At 40.0% G+C, this 17,283-nt stretch overlaps 1 protein-coding gene across 2 annotated transcripts in view; it reads right to left on the bottom strand.

Moving 5' to 3' along the window:
- The window catches only part of SOS1 (sodium proton exchanger, putative (NHX7) (SOS1)), a 150,778-nt gene that overhangs the window by 24,895 nt on the left and 108,600 nt on the right, over positions 1-17,283 (bottom strand). For both annotated transcript variants that reach the window (XM_088941527.1, XM_088941526.1), the window contains 5 exons: positions 10,141-10,238; positions 9,876-10,007; positions 9,550-9,768; positions 9,253-9,459; positions 8,495-8,759 (listed from right to left, as the gene is read on the bottom strand). In XM_088941527.1, the coding sequence (XP_088797653.1) occupies positions 8,495-8,759; positions 9,253-9,459; positions 9,550-9,768; positions 9,876-10,007; positions 10,141-10,238 (921 nt within the window). The remainder of the gene's footprint in view (positions 1-8,494; positions 8,760-9,252; positions 9,460-9,549; positions 9,769-9,875; positions 10,008-10,140; positions 10,239-17,283) is intronic.

The raw sequence follows: 17,283 nt of genomic DNA, 5'->3' as shown, positions 1-17,283 counted from the left end.
GTTGCATAAACTGGCTCACCACACTCACAACAAATGATATATCTGGTCGGGTAATGGTCAGGTAGTTCTATTTGCCCACCAAACTTTTGTATCTTCCAGGATCATCGAACTCTTCACCCGCATCAACACTCAGCTTGGCATTGAGTTCCATAGGAGTCTTTGCTGGTTTAGCACCTAACAACCCTGTTTCTTCAAGTAGATCAAGAACATATTTTCTCTGACATAGGTTGATCTTGTTTTGACCTCACAACCTCTATTCCCAGGAAATATTTCAGCTTCCCCAGATCTTTCGTATTGAAGTGATCCTGTAAGAATTTCTACAACTTGTTGATTCCATTGCTATCACTCCCAGTTATGACAATATCATCCACATACACGACTAGCAAGATTTTCCCATCCTTTGAGTTATAGCTGAACATAGAATGATCAACCTAACATTGTTTCATCCCAAAGGCTTTCATCACTTCACTGAACCTGCCAAACCAAGCACGTGGAGATTGTTTCAGTCCATGAATTGCTTTTTTGAGCCTACACACTTTGCTAGACTCCCCCTGAGCAACAAACCCTGGTGGTTGCTCCATATACACCTCCTCAACTAGATCACCATGCAGGAAGGCATTTTTTATGTCAAATTGTACAAGAGGCCAATCATACATAGCAGCTAATGAAATTAGCACTTGAACTGAACCAATCTTAGCCACAGGAGAAAATGTCTCCATATAGTCCACACCATACATCTGAGAATAATCCTTGGCCACCAACCTCGCTTTTAATCGCTCCACACTACCATCAGGAAGATACTTCACTATGTAGACCCATTTACACCCAACTGTGTGCTTACCGGAAGGAAGAGCGGTGAGTTCCCATGTGTGATTATGTTGTAGAACAGAGAGTTCTTCTTCCTTGGCTTGCCGCCACCCTGGGGAGGCAAGAGCTTCCTGGACAGTCCTGGGAATGGGAACAAATGAGAGTAATGATATAAATTAGCAATGAGAAGCAGAAAGGTGAACAGTAGAAACATAGTGTGAAATGGGGTGAGAAGTACAAGTACGTTTACCTTTTTGCAGAGCAATAGGAAGATCAAGATTTGAAGGAGGAGCAGCAGCAGGATCTGTCGACAGGGGCTGAAGTGGAGGAGGGCCCGATGCACTTCTGCGGGTATACACTTGAGTGATTGGCGGCTTCACAATAGTAACAGACATAGGATGTGCATCTGCAGTAGAAACAAGAGCTACTGGAAGGATGTCCACAACAGGTACAGGAAGGGGAACCACAGAAGGAGAGGAAGAGACCCCAACATCTGAGAAGAACGAAACTGACTCAAAGAAGGTGACATCAGAGCACACAAACGATTTATGGGATATTGGGTTATAACACTTATACCCTTTCTGAGTCCTTGAGTAGCCAAGAAATAAACACTTAGTAGCTCGAGCATCTAGTTTGTCTAACCCAGGCCCCAAGTGTTGAACAAAACAAACACAGCCAAAGATTCTTGGGGTAAGAGGAAATGGAGATAAAGTGGGAAACAACACGGAGAAAGGGGATTGACTTCCAAGGATTGACATGGGCATCCGATTGATCAGAAAACAGGATGTGAGAACAACATCACTCCAAAAATGTTTTGGGACATTCATATTAATCATCAAGGATCGAGCAGTTTCAAGAAGATGTCGAGTTTTCCGTTCAGCTACACCGCTCTGTTGTGGGGTGTAGGCACAAGAAGTTTGATGAATGATCCCAAGATGTTCTAGGTATTGCTGAAATGGTGAGGAGTTGTATTCTTTGGCATTATCGGAGCGAAGAATTTTAATATGAACACCAAATTGAGTGCGTATTTCAGCATAAAATTTTTGAAAAATAGGGAACAACTCACTACGATCTTTCATAAGATAAATCCATGTCATCCTTGAAAAATCATCAACAAAGATTACAAAATACTTATACCCATTGTATGACACCACTTTAATTGGACCCCATACATCGGAATGAACTAAAGAGAAAGACTTGAGACACGACTATCAACTCTTGGACTAAATGAGACTCTATGATGTTTACCCAATTGACATGACTCACAATCTAATGATGAAAAATGACTCAAGGAAGGAGCCAGTAACTTCAAGGCCTTGAGAGAAGGATGACCAAGTCTGTAGTGCCATTGAAGAGTAAGAGATGACTGAAAAGCTACTGGAGGACCACCACCATCAAGGTAATATAATCCACCTGCTTCATGCCCTCCACCAATCTTCCTCCCTGTCTTGAGATCCTGAAACACACAAGAAGAAGGGTAGAAGGTTATAGAACAATTAAGAGACTTGGTTAATCTGCTGACAGACATAAGGTTAAAAGGAAACTTAGGAACATATAAAACAGATGATAAAGGCAAGGAGGAGAGATTAACATCACCAACACCACAGATAGGAGATGTAGAACCATTAGCAAGTGTAACTGTTTGAGGTGTGGAGGAGTGGGAAAGGGAAGAAAATACATCATGAGTCCTAGACATATGGTCCGAGGCCCCGGAGTCAATGATCCAGTGTGAGTCTTTGGAAACTTAGCAAGCCATATCTGAATGGGCAAGTGTAGCGGTGTTCTGCTGAGATGTTTGAATGAACTGCTCATATACTGCCCGTGGTACACTCACCGTTTCCTTCTCAAAAGCATAGGTAGATGTGGAGGGGATTGGGTCAATTTGCTGACTTTCAGTATTTGTGTCACTACCCTTAGTCCTAGCATGGTTAGCCCAAGTGTTGGGTGCACAACACAAATCATAGCAGAAATTAACTGTGTGCCCCTCTAAACCACAATGTGTACACTTTCTCTGAGAATTACTCCTTCCTCTTCCCCGACCTCCCCTTGAGTCTCGGCCTCCAGTCCGACCACTAGCCCTGCTAAACATGTGACCACCACGGTTGCTTGGGAGTCCACTCCTGACACCACCACTTCTATTTCCACGACCCCCCCCTTTAGTCACTACCAAACCAGATCTGTCAGAGAGAGAAGAATGTTCTACCGACTCAATGGATATCCTCTTAAGACGAGCAAAAACTTCTTCAAGTGAGGGAAGAGTAGATCCTCCCAATATTTGTGCTCTGACAGGCTCATACTCATCCTTCAACCCCACAAGAAACCTTGTCACATCAAGCTGCTCATGTTGCTGTTGTTGGATCTGAACATCTGATGTTAGAGGATGATACACATTGAGCTCATTACGAATGTTCCTCAAACTTGCATAGTACTCTTCTAAGCTTTGACTCCCTTGCTTCAAATTGAAATACTCTTGGTACAACTGATACACCCTAGTTGTATTGTCTTGTCCAGAGTACAACTTCTTGGCATGATCCCAGATTTCCTTAGCTGTATCTAGGAACATGAAGTTCACACTAATCTTTGGTTCCATACTGTTCCAGAGCCATGTCATTATCTGTGCATCTACTTGTTCCCAGTCACTGAAACCAGGGGATTTAGAGGGAGGTTTCTCCTCTCTTACATGTTTTACCTTCCTCTTGGCCTTCAAGAGGCTCCCCGCCCTCTGCACTAATCTTGTGATTTTGTTCGATGGGTGTATCAGCTGGCTTAACACCCAACTTTCCAGTTTCCGCCAACAGATCTAGAACATATTTTCTCTGAGAGATAAAAATCCCCTGCTTGGATCTAGCAACCTCAATACCCAAAAAGTACCGTAGTGCACCAAGATCTTTCACCTCAAACTCTTGATGAAGGAGCTGTTTGAGGGACTCAATCTCATGACTGTCATTTCCTGTCACCACAATATCATCAACATATACTACAAGTAGTGTCAGAGAGGACTCCACCCTCTTGATGAATAGTGTAGGATCTGACTGGGCCTGTACATAACCAAACTTTCCAAGGGCTAATCTGAACCTATCAAACCGGGCTCTAGGTGACTGCTTCAAACCATACAATGCCTTGTTCAGTCGGAAAACCTTCTTACTTGTCTCTGTGAACCGATCATAGGATAAGAACTGTGAGATGCTGTGAGTTGTAGAAGTGGTGCAATGTCGTTTCCCTTTGCGAATGGCAATAGGGAGATCAAGGTCATCCACAAGAGGGAAAGTGGCAACAGTGAGAGGTATCTCAGTAGGCACTGGATCTGGAGCCGTTGAAGGAACTGGAGCTGGCTGGGAGTGCCGATGACTAGGATCAACCTGCCTGATCGTTTGTGATAGACTCTCAACTCTAGCTCCCTCTGACCACCCTCACCACTACAGCCTTCATTATCTAGTGGAATAGGTAAAGGAACAGCCCCACTTCTACCAGCCCCACTTCCATTCTCACTGCTCTCCCCCTGAGGAGAAACCCTAGGATAATAGGGTGTCTCCTCAAAGAAGGTGACATCCATGGAGACAAATTGTTTCCCTGAAACCGGATCATAGCAGCAATAACCCTTTTGAGTTTGTGCATAACCAAGGAAAATGCATTTGGAGGCCTTAGGTTCAAACTTGCCGATTGATTTCAGATCAGATTTGTGTTGTTTTCGAATCAGACTTTAGACCTGTTTGTTTGACTGTTTTCTGGTATAGTGGCTCTAACAATTTGTAGCCACTGAATCTTGATCAAAGATGGAGTTTAAGGGTCAGGGAGGAAGTAGTTTCGGAAACCACAGTTATGGTAGTGTATCTGAAACCAGGTTTCAGATTACAACAATGAGATTTGATGGGTCAAATTATTTGGAGTGGGCTCAATCAGCCATGATGGCTATTGGAGGAAGGGTAAAACTGGGTTACCTCTTGGGAGATGTGAAAGAACCTTCCAAGGAGGACCCAACATACACCAAGTGGGTTCAAGAGAACTATTTGGTTATGGCATGGCTGTGTAATTCTATGCAGCCACATATCAGCCAAAATTACTTGTGGGCAAAGACAACCAAAGAGATATGGGATGTTGTGAAAGAAACCTATTCCCAACCCCTTAATGTTGCTAGAGCCTATGAACTGAAGTGTGAGGTGAACAACCTTAAATAAGGAGAGAAGCCAGTTTATGTCTACTTCTCTACCTTGAAATCCTTGTGGCATGAGATTGACGATCTAGAGACCCTTGAGTGGGAGAGTCCCAAAGATGCACAGACTCACAGAAAGCAAGTCGAGACGAATAGGGTATTTGAGTTTCTGGCTGGTTTGAATTTAGATTATGACAATGTGCGACAACAGATATTGACAAGAGATAGTGTGACCCTTTCTCAAGCATACTCCCTGGTGCATAGTGAAGAGACTAGGAGGAAAATCATGATGCGGCCTCAACCCCAACCCTCTTTCCCAGCCTTGACAGCTATTAAACCTAAGCCAAGGGGTGACTCAGAAAGGGACCAGAAGAAGGAAGATAAACGGGGTCTGGTATGTGAACATTGCAAGAAACCCAAGCACACAAAAGATACTTGTTGGAAGCTACATCCTCACTTGGTCCCAACAAAGCTAAGAAATAAGAAGGGTAATGCTCATGTGGCCGTGAACACTTATTCAGCATCCTCATCAGGCACATCCCTAGAGACTTTAGCTACTGTTCCGGCTGCCCTCATTCAGTTGGAAAAGGAAGTTGAGAGTTCAGCTCAGCCATCTCAGTCACCATTAGCTCCTGCCACATCTGCATTTGCACATTCAGGTACTCGAATCTCAGCTTACCATGATTCAGCTCCAGGTAATACTGACCACTGCTGGGTAATAGATTCAGGTGCATTTGACCATATGACTAGCTTGACATCTTTGTTCACTTCTTATCACTTGTCCTCTGGCCGAGATAGAGTTATCCATTGTTGATTGGTCTCTTGTTCCCATTTCGGGCAAGGGTGACGTCAAGCTATTGGATACTATCTCTTTATCTTCTGTCTTGCATGTTCCTAAGCTTGATACTAACCTGCTTTCAGTTAGTAGTATTACCAAACACATGAACTGTTCAGTAACCTTTTTCCCTGACCGATGTGTTTTTCAGGATTTGGAGACGAGGGCGGTGATTGGGACTGGCCGTGAGACGAACATGATCTATTTACTTGGAGAGAGTTCTCGTCGGGAGGAGTCAGTGGATAAGAAGTCTTTTGTTTCCCAATTTTTGAGTTTGGTTATGCTTTGGCATAACTGATTAGGTCATTTGTCTTTTAAGTCTTTGAATAGTCTGTTTCTTGCTTTATTTGAGTATGTTGAGTTATCAAAGTTGAGGTGTGAGAGTTGTGAGGTAGAACCTCTTATTCTTTAAGTAATAAAAGGAGTAATTCCTCTTTTGAAATTGTGCATACTGATGCTTGGGGGCCATATCATATCTCTTCTATGGGTGGGTATAGATATTTTCTACTGTTTGTTGATGACCATACCCGTTTTTCTTGGGTCTATTTTTTTCATTCTCGGGATGAGGTTCCTGCTCTGAATCAAAACTTCCATCAGATGGTTCTCACTCAGTTTGGGACCAAAATCAAAGTCCTTAGATCTGATAATGCAAAGGAATACTTTGCTCAGCCATTGACCTCCTACCTTCTTAGCCATGGAGTTATTCACCAGAGCACTTGCCCTTATACACTACAGCAGAACGGCGTTGCCGAAAGGAAGAATAGGCATATTTTGGAGGTGGCTAGAAGCATTATGTTTACCTCCAATGTACCTATTCGCTTATGGGGTGATGCTATCCTCACAGCAGTTTATCTCATTAAACGAGTTCCTTCCCGAGTTCTTGATATGAGAACCCCCTTTTCCCTTCTATACCTAGACGAGGAGTTGTTCATTGTTCCCCATAAGACCTTTGGTTGTACCTGTTTCGTTCAGCTTCTCGGGCCTCATGCACAGTACCAGGCAGCCTATCAATCTGAGATGCTATTTTCTGAAATCACTACTGTGGGCCCCACTATTGCGAGAGCAAAATTAGGGTTTCAACTGTAGGTCTGAAATAAGTGCTCTGCACTCTCCAAGTAGTCCGCACAAGTGGGACTTGTCGTAGGGCAATATGAAACCCTAAAAACTAATCACCTCTGAGAGGGGGTTTCGGCCTAATAGTCAAACCCTAGAAACAAACTTAAACACAGTTTAACAAGTCAAACCCTAGAAACAAGCTTGAACACAGTTCGGCCCCTCCTTGTAGATAGGTCCAACCTATCTCGATTGATTGCAGTCTCTGAAACTCAATAAAAAAAATTACTTATGTACTTCGGTTTACTGTCTTCTAGGGTTACTTGAACCCTAACCTTCATTGCTTCTTCCTGATTACCAACTCTCTGCAAGCCGCGGCAAGTCTTCAACTATTGCGAACCTCTCCTGGTAATCTCCAAGATTCAGCCACTGAATACTTCTTCAAAGCTTCCAGCCCTAGCTAGTTCTCATGTGGTCGGCTGGACTAAACACACATGAGAAGCCCTAGATTGGCTCTGATACCAAGTAGAAGATCAAGACTGTAATCAGTCTTGAATCCTAATAGGTTTTAGGTTTACAAAATAGAAGAAAAGTGAGAGAAAGGAGAGAGAATAGAAGAGAAACAGGAAAACACAAGTGGTTGAAAGGAGGGACAGATTCTAACAGATCTGCTGCTGCCACTTTCTTATTATTTATAGGTTATGTTTAGTACATAATGAAAAGGACACATCTGCCCTTAGTACTTACATAATAAATAAAGTAAATAAAAGCTGAAACAAATAACTGAATTAACAAACTGACTCAAACTGACACTACTATAACTGAAACAAATAACTACACATGCTGTCCTACGAACACAATGGGGACCACTGCAGTGGGGCCCACATCAGTGTTCTCTACAGAATCCACCCAGCAAGACATTGGATAGCCAGGACCAGCATGGGATACTGATCTTTTTTTTAAACAGAATTCCAAAGATAAAAATAACGGGGATACCTGTTATGAATGCAGGCTCTGTAACCCAATAATAACAACGTAGTGTCATTAGACGAGCATACCTAGGGGAACCAAAGTATTTAATAGAGGCTGGGGAAGCATATCTAATTTAAATGGTTAAAATTTTAAATTCAGAGTCAGTTGACTCAGTTGTATCTGAACTTTATGTCATTTATATTTTGGTTTATCTCTTAAAGATGAAAATAAGATATACTCTTCTGAAATACCTTGCCATGCTAAATTTCAGGAGCCACATAGAAACTCTAATACCATATTACAAGCAACCGTTGAATGAATCAAAGAAATGACAAAGGTTCCTAAGACGCTAAGGGCGTAACCATTTCTACCCTCCCCCACCCCCACCCAACAAAAAAAAAAAGTCGTGTAGCCCTTTCCGAAATGTGTTTAGAAGAAACAAGAAAATTCACCCCAAAAGCTTCCAGTTCATGGCCACGAGAATTGGACTAACGAAAGAAAGGGGATAAGTCCCACAATGCAAATAACCCTAGACAGATGAAACTACAAAACCAACATGATGAAACATAACCAGTCAATTCTTTAGGCAACTTTGATTCTTAGTATCAAAAAGCAATCCTATAAGAATATCAAACAAGATATATCATTTTAATGGTGTATGAAAATTGTTAAATTACCTGGTGTTTCTATACCAAGAAAGCTTATATCTCCATATGATGGCAATAATGCTGCTGGAGATGTAATCAGTTCTTCTTGGACATCTTGGGTTTTTATGAACCCTTCTAATAAAAAGCCAACAGAATGGTGTGGTATTTCTATAGTTTCTCCCCTTATGTATGTGTTCATCATTGACTTTTCTGCAACAAGAGCTCTTAGTTCTTGCATAGCCATTTCCTCAAACACTTGAGGAAGCATGAGTTTTGCTATGACTATTACACTTTCCTGCAAGAGCAAGTAAGAAATTAAATGATCTTATAGTTCAACATGAGATGTTAATTCCTGAGAAGTTGTGACCACATGCAGGCAAGTTGTGATTGAGAGAATTCAGTTCTTTGGTTCTGGTTTTAGTTAAACAGCATTGTTACTTTTCTTCTATTGTCAATATGTCTGTATCAAGTGGCATTTCTGATGAGAGAACTATTTGTGGTTTTAGTGTTCCTGTTGGTGTGGGTGATCATCCAAGGATACAAGTTACTAAGGTTAAACTTGATGGAAGAAATTATCCAGATTTGTCTGTCTGATAGAATGTATATTGAAGGCCATAAGAACACGGTCATATTAATAGAAATATCAAAGAACCTAGTGAAGATGATCCAGCTTTCTGTGATGGGAATCAAAGAATATGATTGTTACATCTTATTTACCGAATTATGTCTCTCACAACAATAAATATTATTAAAAAATGGGTGAAGCCATGATACCAATATAACCATACCTTCCACAAGAATTCTTCTACTGAAGGATCTGATCTGAGCAAAGAAAGTATCTTTTCAGTTTCAAGAAAGAAACAGTGCACCACAGAATCTGTGATTATGTCACAGATATATGGTTTTCCAGTTAGCACTTCATATAGGCCAAGCGTACTTCCATGTGAAAATGTTGGATGCAGCGAGTGCTTACTTTTTAAACTCTTACTTGTCCACTGCATGGGTAAAGGACAAAAATGTTCATTGTGAGATCCTTACAGGCTAATCCAGACTGTCAAATGAAAATTACAAATTGATTTAATTACCTTCACAACTCCATTTGAAATAAGCCAAATTCCATTCGTCTTAGATCCCTCTTTGTAGAGTGTGAAACCACGTAATTTTATTATTTCTTTTGTAGAACCCTCAAGAGGTTCACGGACCATAGAGGGAAGTGCTCCGAGCAAAGGATGGGTGCTTAGTGAATCACTCATCTTTGGCATCTTCACTAAAGGAGGATTTCTTAAAAGTTTTTTCAAGTCAGTCTGGTAAAAGAATTAGAGCAATGTTTCAGTATAAAGGATGAGAAAAACATACTTATTACTCAAAATCATGGAGGAACAATAAACAGAAAAATATCACATCCACTTACCTGCACAGCATCATGAAGATGAAACATCTCTTTTTCTTCCAATAACCCAACTTTCTCAAGATTTTGGACATAATCATTCAAATTATTCAAAATTGAATATGTTATTTGTCTTGTTTTCAAAACACGCAAAACCTGAAAGATTCATCAACATACAAATCATCCAAGAATAACTTAACATTTAACATGTATATTCTGGCAGGAAAAGTAACAAATAATGTAGTAACACACATTTCTAGAATGGGGTTTCTTTTTCTAACTTAAATACCTGAGGGAATGTAACACGAACATCTTCCAAGAACTTTCTTGCTTCCTCTCCTTCTGACTCACTTTCATTAATGACAATTGAAGCAATTTCACTATCACCTACAAATATGTGTGAATTAATTGTGAGTGTCTTGAATCAATCTAAAATATCATTATAGTAAGAGAAAAGGATAAAGATGAAGCAAATAAGAGAGAAAGAAAGAACAAGTGGTGGAAAACACAATCATAAGGGAAGAATGCAATGGAGCAAGTAAGAGATTTAAATTTACTTACATCAAACTGAGATGGACATAAAATACATGAATGAAAAGGAACACCATCTACACTAGATATGAGAGATGTACCATTTGCAAACACAACAAATTAAAAAGTAGGAGACTAAGAAAAGGAAGTAAATACATTTGAAGATCCAAATATACAATCTGAAATCTAGAATAAATGACCCAGGAAGACTAAGACAATTGTGAGGCAAGGCAAGCAATACCAAACTCAGCTGAAGTGGTTGTATTACTAGATGAAGGGGCTGAATGGAGGAGTTTCTCATACTCTTTATTGGTAATGAATAGCATCTCTTTCCCTACTACACTACTTGAAATGTATGTAGATGTCTCAAGTCATCACCATCATCTAAGTCTGCTCAGTGCCATATCGATCACAAACTTTTGGGGTGCTTAAATAATTTCTTATCACTTCCATCCAAGTTCGTTTTGGTCTAAACTTAGCCTTTCTAGTCTCTTCAACTTGTAATAGATCACTTTTTTAACAAGTGTTGTAGATGGTATTCTATGCACATAACCAAACCATCTCAAGAAAAACAAGGCCCCCATATTAGTAATAGGAAGGAACAATAACTCCCCATCTTTGGAATATGATAAGGCATCCAGATGTCACTTTTTTTATCAGAAAAAAATTATTTTATTAAAACAATTATAAGTGAATTAGTACAATTGATTACAAGATGTCATCCTCAATTACACAAGCTAGATTACAATGAAGCCTGGTAGAATTGCAGCCATGGGACCCCTTGTTTTGGGAAGGTGTCAGCTAGCCCATTTGCACTCCTACTAACCCAATTGAAGTCAGCATTTAAATCCTTTGCTACCCTTCCAGCTATTCCTGCCATTCCTGGGTTGCCCAAGGAAATTCCATCAAAATTGAGTTTAGCTTTGTCATCTTCTGGGGGTTTTCACTCCACACTTAATTTTTCTTTTTCTCTAGAGGACTGTGCTACCTCCTTCAAGACCTTATAATGTTAGTGACTGAGAAAATCTGGAAACAATCCAAGGTCTTTACCCAGAAAGCAACCTTCACTTTTATATTGTCTATTACCTCCTCCAAAGTCCTACTCTTTTCATTGAAGATTCTGTTATTTCTCTCTTCCTATGCTACCCAAACAACTGTTGCCTTGTTAACTCTCCACATTATTCTTCCTCTCTTCTTTCGATGCCTCAAGAAGCTTGGGTTGAAAATGTCCACCACCTCTTAAGGGGGATCCCACTTGCAACCAAAGAGAGAGCAGAAAAACTCCTAAACATGAAACGCAGAGGAATATGATATAAATAAATGGGAGAGGGTCTCTCCACTTTCCTTACATAAGAAGCACATATGAGGAGAGAGAGGACAGAAGAGGGCCCCCTTTTATGTAGCATACCACAAGTATTTACCTTTCCAAAGAATAGAGTCCAATGGAAAGGTTGGAGTTTTGGTGGGATGGGCTTACACCAAATTTCTTTCACTGGGAGATCTGCCTCTTGAGAACTAGGTAAAGCCAAATGCCTGAAAAAGGAGGAGCAAGTAAAGAGACCATCTGTAGAGATTACCCGGAGTCTAGAATCTTCCAAGTTTGGATCTAGGAGAATTGTTCTCCAAAATGTCAAGGTCAATCAACATACTACACTTTCTTTCCCTTAGGCCGCCCCTTCTGAAACCAAGGTTCCAGTTGATATTTGAAAGGGAGTACCCAACCTAGAAATAATTTCATTCTTGAGGTTTGATAGGGCAAAGAGTTCAGGAAATTGATCTTTTAGTGGTGAATCTCCTACCCAAAGGTCTTCCCAGAACCGGATTTTATCCCCTCTTCCCACATCAAAATGGCTTGAGCTAAGAAAAATGGGGTATACCTCATGAATAATTTTCCAAGGAGAAGCAATTTTAGCATCCCAGCCATTACTCTCCTCACCATGAATGTTACAATTACCTTGTGCCACAACCTGTCTCTTTCAAATGGAAATCTCTACAAACATTTTCCCAACAAAGTAGTGTTCCTGAGAGCTAAGTTCCCTAATCCTAGGGCCCCTTTTTGTTTTGGTTTACTAACCTATTCCCATTTAACTAGGTGGTCCTTTTTTACTCTCTCAGTTCCCATAGAAAACCCCTTGTATATTTTTCTAGTTGTTTAGCTATCCTAGAAGGAATGTGGAAGGTGGAAAGGAAGTAGATAGGCCCCTAGATGTCATTATGCACAATTTCAAAAGTACTATCTAATATTTCACTACTGAAATAATAAGAACTTTTATAACATTTTGTTCACTGACAATTTTCACAATTGAAATCAGACAGCTTAACAAAATTGAATAGCTTAGAAAATAAAAGTCATAGACAATTTGAATCATCTTGATGGATAGAAGATTCTAGAACACGTAGAAGTTAAAAAAAAGTATATTGAGAAATGGAGGCCAGGTAACCATCAAAAATAGATACCTTATCCTTTCCAAAACAAAAATGATAACAATGGAATGAAGATGACATGTTGATATGGTCACTTGGTCAGAAGCATTAAACCTTATTATTTGAGAAGGAAGTAAGATTTTCAGTACCATGTCTACCTATATGTGCAAATGTAATAAATCAACTCCTAAAGATGAGATTCCATAGTACAATCCAATCAAATCAGGTATTTAGAGAACTTCTAAAGCCATGCTTTGGTTATTGATTAGATGCAAATGAGGATGTTGACTCATCCCACTGGATGGAACATTTGAATTCAATTTACTGTTGTTTTAGAATCGTGCAGGCTTCAGATCAGGTCTAGGTTTCCATCAGGCCTCTCTTATATATTCCAAGGCGAGGCTAGGCTACAGGGGGCACCTTGTTGCCTAGTTGCCTAGGTGATGGATTTTTTCAAGTAAAAATTATATATCTTAGGGTAGTTGTTAGAATCGGCTGTACAAGGGTAGTATAGTCCTTTTATGTTTAGTTATATATGAGTTGTTCAGCTGATGTGGCTTTCACTTAAGTGAGGGCACAATGGTAATTCTTGTATACCTTAGAAGGGTATAAATAAAAGAAGGGCCAACTAGAGGGATTAGAATTTTTTCTCTCTAGTTTGGCTGTGACCTTTTCTCCTTCTTTTTCTTCTCCTTCTCTCTCTTCTTCTTCTCTTTCTTCTAATCTGAACTTATACAGCATCTGAGTTTTAACAGTAGTACTTGTTGAAAGTGTTAAAATAATTGAATTTATGTTTGTTAGGGTCTGTTTGGCTGATTAAAGCCTTTTTTATTTTAATCTATTATTGTACTATCACTTAGTAGGGGCACAAGGGTCATTTCCCTTCTTATTTTTTCACCCTATATATTATAATGAAGCTGGCGCCACAAGTACTGTTCCATTGCCTCAACACTTCTTTTCTCTTCTCTCCTCTCCTCTTCTCTTCTCTTGCTGTAACCTTCAATCAGATTTACTGTCAAGATGGTATCAGAGCATGGCCATTGAATCTGGGCGATCAAGTGTCTTCTCCAAGCTGTGAATCTGGGCGGAACAGAGGAGTACATCTGGGTTGTTCGAATCAGACTTGCAACTGGTACCGCCCCATTTTTTTTCTTTTCTCTTCTTCTCTTCCCTTGGTCATGTACCAAGAGGAAAACGAATGGACCTGAACCACTGAATGTTGGCACACCCTTGTGAGGTTTTTCCTTTGCTTGTTTTGGATCGTGTGATCCTGTACCTGTGAAAGGCTGCTGTAGATCATGTATGACCTGTTTTCTCTACTTGTTGGCTTGATGCCTTGTGTGTAAGGATCTCCCCTTGTGATTATTGCTTGTAGACCTATTGAGAAAATTTGCAGGCTGGAACTGCTACTCCGTACAGGTCTGAAAATCAGATTTGTCATCTTGTTTATTCTGGAAATTGGTGCTGGTCTTGTGCTCAAATTAAGTCCAAAAACTGCAGTATGGGTGGACTAATCACTTGTTGTGTGTGGAGTTTTTTGTTCTGATATAAGGAGGGATCCTAAGTTAATCAATATGAATGTTTGTGGCATGTTAATCAATATAAATGTTCCAAAGCGCTTTTGGATGGATATTGTTCTGTGTGCTACGTACATCATCAACCGTATGCCCTCTCAGTTACTAGAGTATAAGGCCCCACATCAGCTTTTGTTTACTACAGCTCCATTGTTCCCCATTCCAATGCGTATTTTTGGGTGTCGTTGCTTTGTTCATAACTTGTCACCTACTCAGGGTAAACTTGATCCTCGTACATTCCTTGTGTCTTCCTTGGATATCCTCTCTCTCAAAAGGGGTACCGTTGCTATGATCCCGTCTCTCGTAAGTACTATGTCTCAATAGATGTGTTCTTCTTTGAGAACCAACATTTTCTTCTCGGTTTCTCCTCAAGGGGAGAGTAGGGTTGAGGAGAAACAGGCTCAAACTCAACTACCTCCTCTGCCTGACCCTCCTCCATTCCGTGTCTTTCTTCGTTGCCACAAAAGCCAGCAGTGTTCAAGAGCCGTGGAACCACACTATGCAACAAATATCATCGGCTTCACTGGAGGTTGATCCTTCCCATCAGCCAGGTACACTTGCTTCTATTGATATGCCTGCTCCTCTCAATGTCGATTCCCCTGTCATTAATGATCTTGATGTTCCTATTTGCTAAGAGAAAGGGTGTTAGATCTTGTACCACTAACCATCCTATCTCTCACTTTGTGTCCTATGATCATATTTCATTTTAAATAGTGCATTCCTCTCCTCTGTTGATAGTATTCCCGTTCCTAAGAATGTGGCAAAAGCTTTATCCAAACCTGAATGGACAGATGCCACACAAAAATGACACTTGAGAGTTGGTGGATCTTCCTGAAGGGAAGGAACCAGTGGGGTGCAAGTGGGTGTTCATAGTGAAACACAAGGCTGATGGAACTGTTGAAAGGTACAAGGCCAGACTGGTGGCAAAAGGTTTTACACAAGTATATGGAGTGGACTATGCAGAGACTTTTGTCCCATTAGCCAAGATGAACTCTATCAGAATTCTCCTTTCACTGGCGGCAAATCTTGACTAGGAACTTCACCAATTGGAAGATGTGAAGAAGTTTCAGAGACTTGTAGGGAGACTCTTGTATTTGTCTATAACCAGGTCTGGTATTGCTTATGCAGTGGGTGTCCTTAGTCAGTTCATGCACAATCCTAAGACAACTCACCTTGAAGCTACATATAGGATCCTCAGATACCTCAAGAAGTTTCCTGAAGCTGGTTTGCTGTTCCAGAAACATGGACATTTAAAGGTGGAGGTATATGCTGATGCTGATTGGGCTGGGGCAGTTGATGATTGAAAGTCTACCAGTGGATATTGTGCCTTTGTAGGGGGAAACCTAGTGACATGGAGAAGTAAGAAGCAAAGTGTGGTGGCTAGGTCTGGTGCTGAAGTAGAATATAGAGCTATGTCTCATGGTTTCTGAAATCATGTGGATAAGAAATCTGTTAGGAGAACTGGGTTTTACAGTTAGTCACTCTATTGTGACAATAATGTTGCTATCAACATTGCAGCTAATCCACTCCTCCATGATAGGATGAAACACATTGAAGTGGACAAGCATTTTATTAGAGAGAAACTTGTAAGTGGAGAAGTGTGCACCCCATACGTTAGCTCAGAAGAACAACTTGCAGACATCTTCACCAAAGGCCGTCATCATGTGCAGCATAATGATTTGTGTGACAAGTTGGGCATGATTGACATCTATGCTCCAACTTGAGGGGGAGTGTTGAAAGTGTTAAAATAATTGATTTTATGTTTGTTAGGGACTGTTTGGCTGATTAAAGCCTTTTTTATTTTAATATATTATTGTACTATCACTTAGTAGGGGCACAAGGGTCGTTTCACTTCTTATGTTTTCGCCCTATATATTATAATGAAGCTGGCGCCGCCAGCACTGTTCCATTGCCTCAACACTTCTTCCTTCTTCTCTTCTCTTCTCTCCTCTTCTCTTCTCTTCTCCTCTCTTGCTGTAACCTTCAATCAGATTTACTGTCAAGAGTACCCTAGGTTCCATAACCATATTTCCTTAATAATTATCTATAATTTTCATAAGAAAAGTATAATGTTCATGTTTAAGTTTAGATAATCAACATATTCATGAGAAGAAAAAAAAGAAAGAAACGAAAATTCAAAAAATATAGGGGCTGAACTCTATATGTTGATTAGACAAAATTTTAAGTTCTTCCTTATTGGTTCAGGTTTTAAAGTCTTTGAGAGTTTAATACAGCAGGTAGCAATGTCTGTATTGCTTAAACTCTAACAAATAAGAAAATAATAAAAAGAAATTAGTAATATAAACACACAAAATGAACATTTTAGTTTAATAATATCTATTTTATAATTATAATCTCAAAAACTGAAAAATATAAAAGTATTTTATAACACGGTATACAAAACTGCTTGGTGGTTAGGTGAGTTGAGATTCCAAGGGAACCTTGTCGCTTAAACTTCAGGAAGACATGAGCTAAATAGTCTATAGTAGGGATTGGGAGCACCATAATTCATGCTGTTGGAATAATTTAATCTCTTTATTCTGTCTAGTTAATTTATGCTTTGTTCTGTTAGAAAACCTAAGTCTTTTTTATTATGTTTATAAGCTGTAAGTGTTGCAAGAGCATAAGGGTCTTTTCCCTTACTTTTAAGTGACACCCTATATATAATAACATATTCTGGCGCTGCCAGAACATATTCTTCTCCTGAACTCTTTCTCTTCTCTTCTCCCCTCTCTTCTCTCTCGTCTCTCTTCTTCCTCCTTGGTTCTTCTATTTCTTCTCTGTTAACATGGTATCAGAGCGATCCTACTGGGCTTGAGAGCAGATAAAACAAGATTTTTTTCTTTCTCTTCCTCTGCTGTCTCTCCAGACTGAGATCAAGAAAGGAATCTTCAATTGATACA

This window comes from Nelumbo lutea, chromosome 4 (genome assembly GCF_056320005.1).
Source record: "Nelumbo lutea isolate HS-2025 chromosome 4, American lotus-T2T, whole genome shotgun sequence".
In the NCBI taxonomy this organism is placed as follows: domain Eukaryota; kingdom Viridiplantae; phylum Streptophyta; class Magnoliopsida; order Proteales; family Nelumbonaceae; genus Nelumbo; species Nelumbo lutea.
The sequence above is the reverse complement of the archived record's forward strand: the minus strand, read 5'-3'. Positions and strand labels throughout refer to the sequence as shown.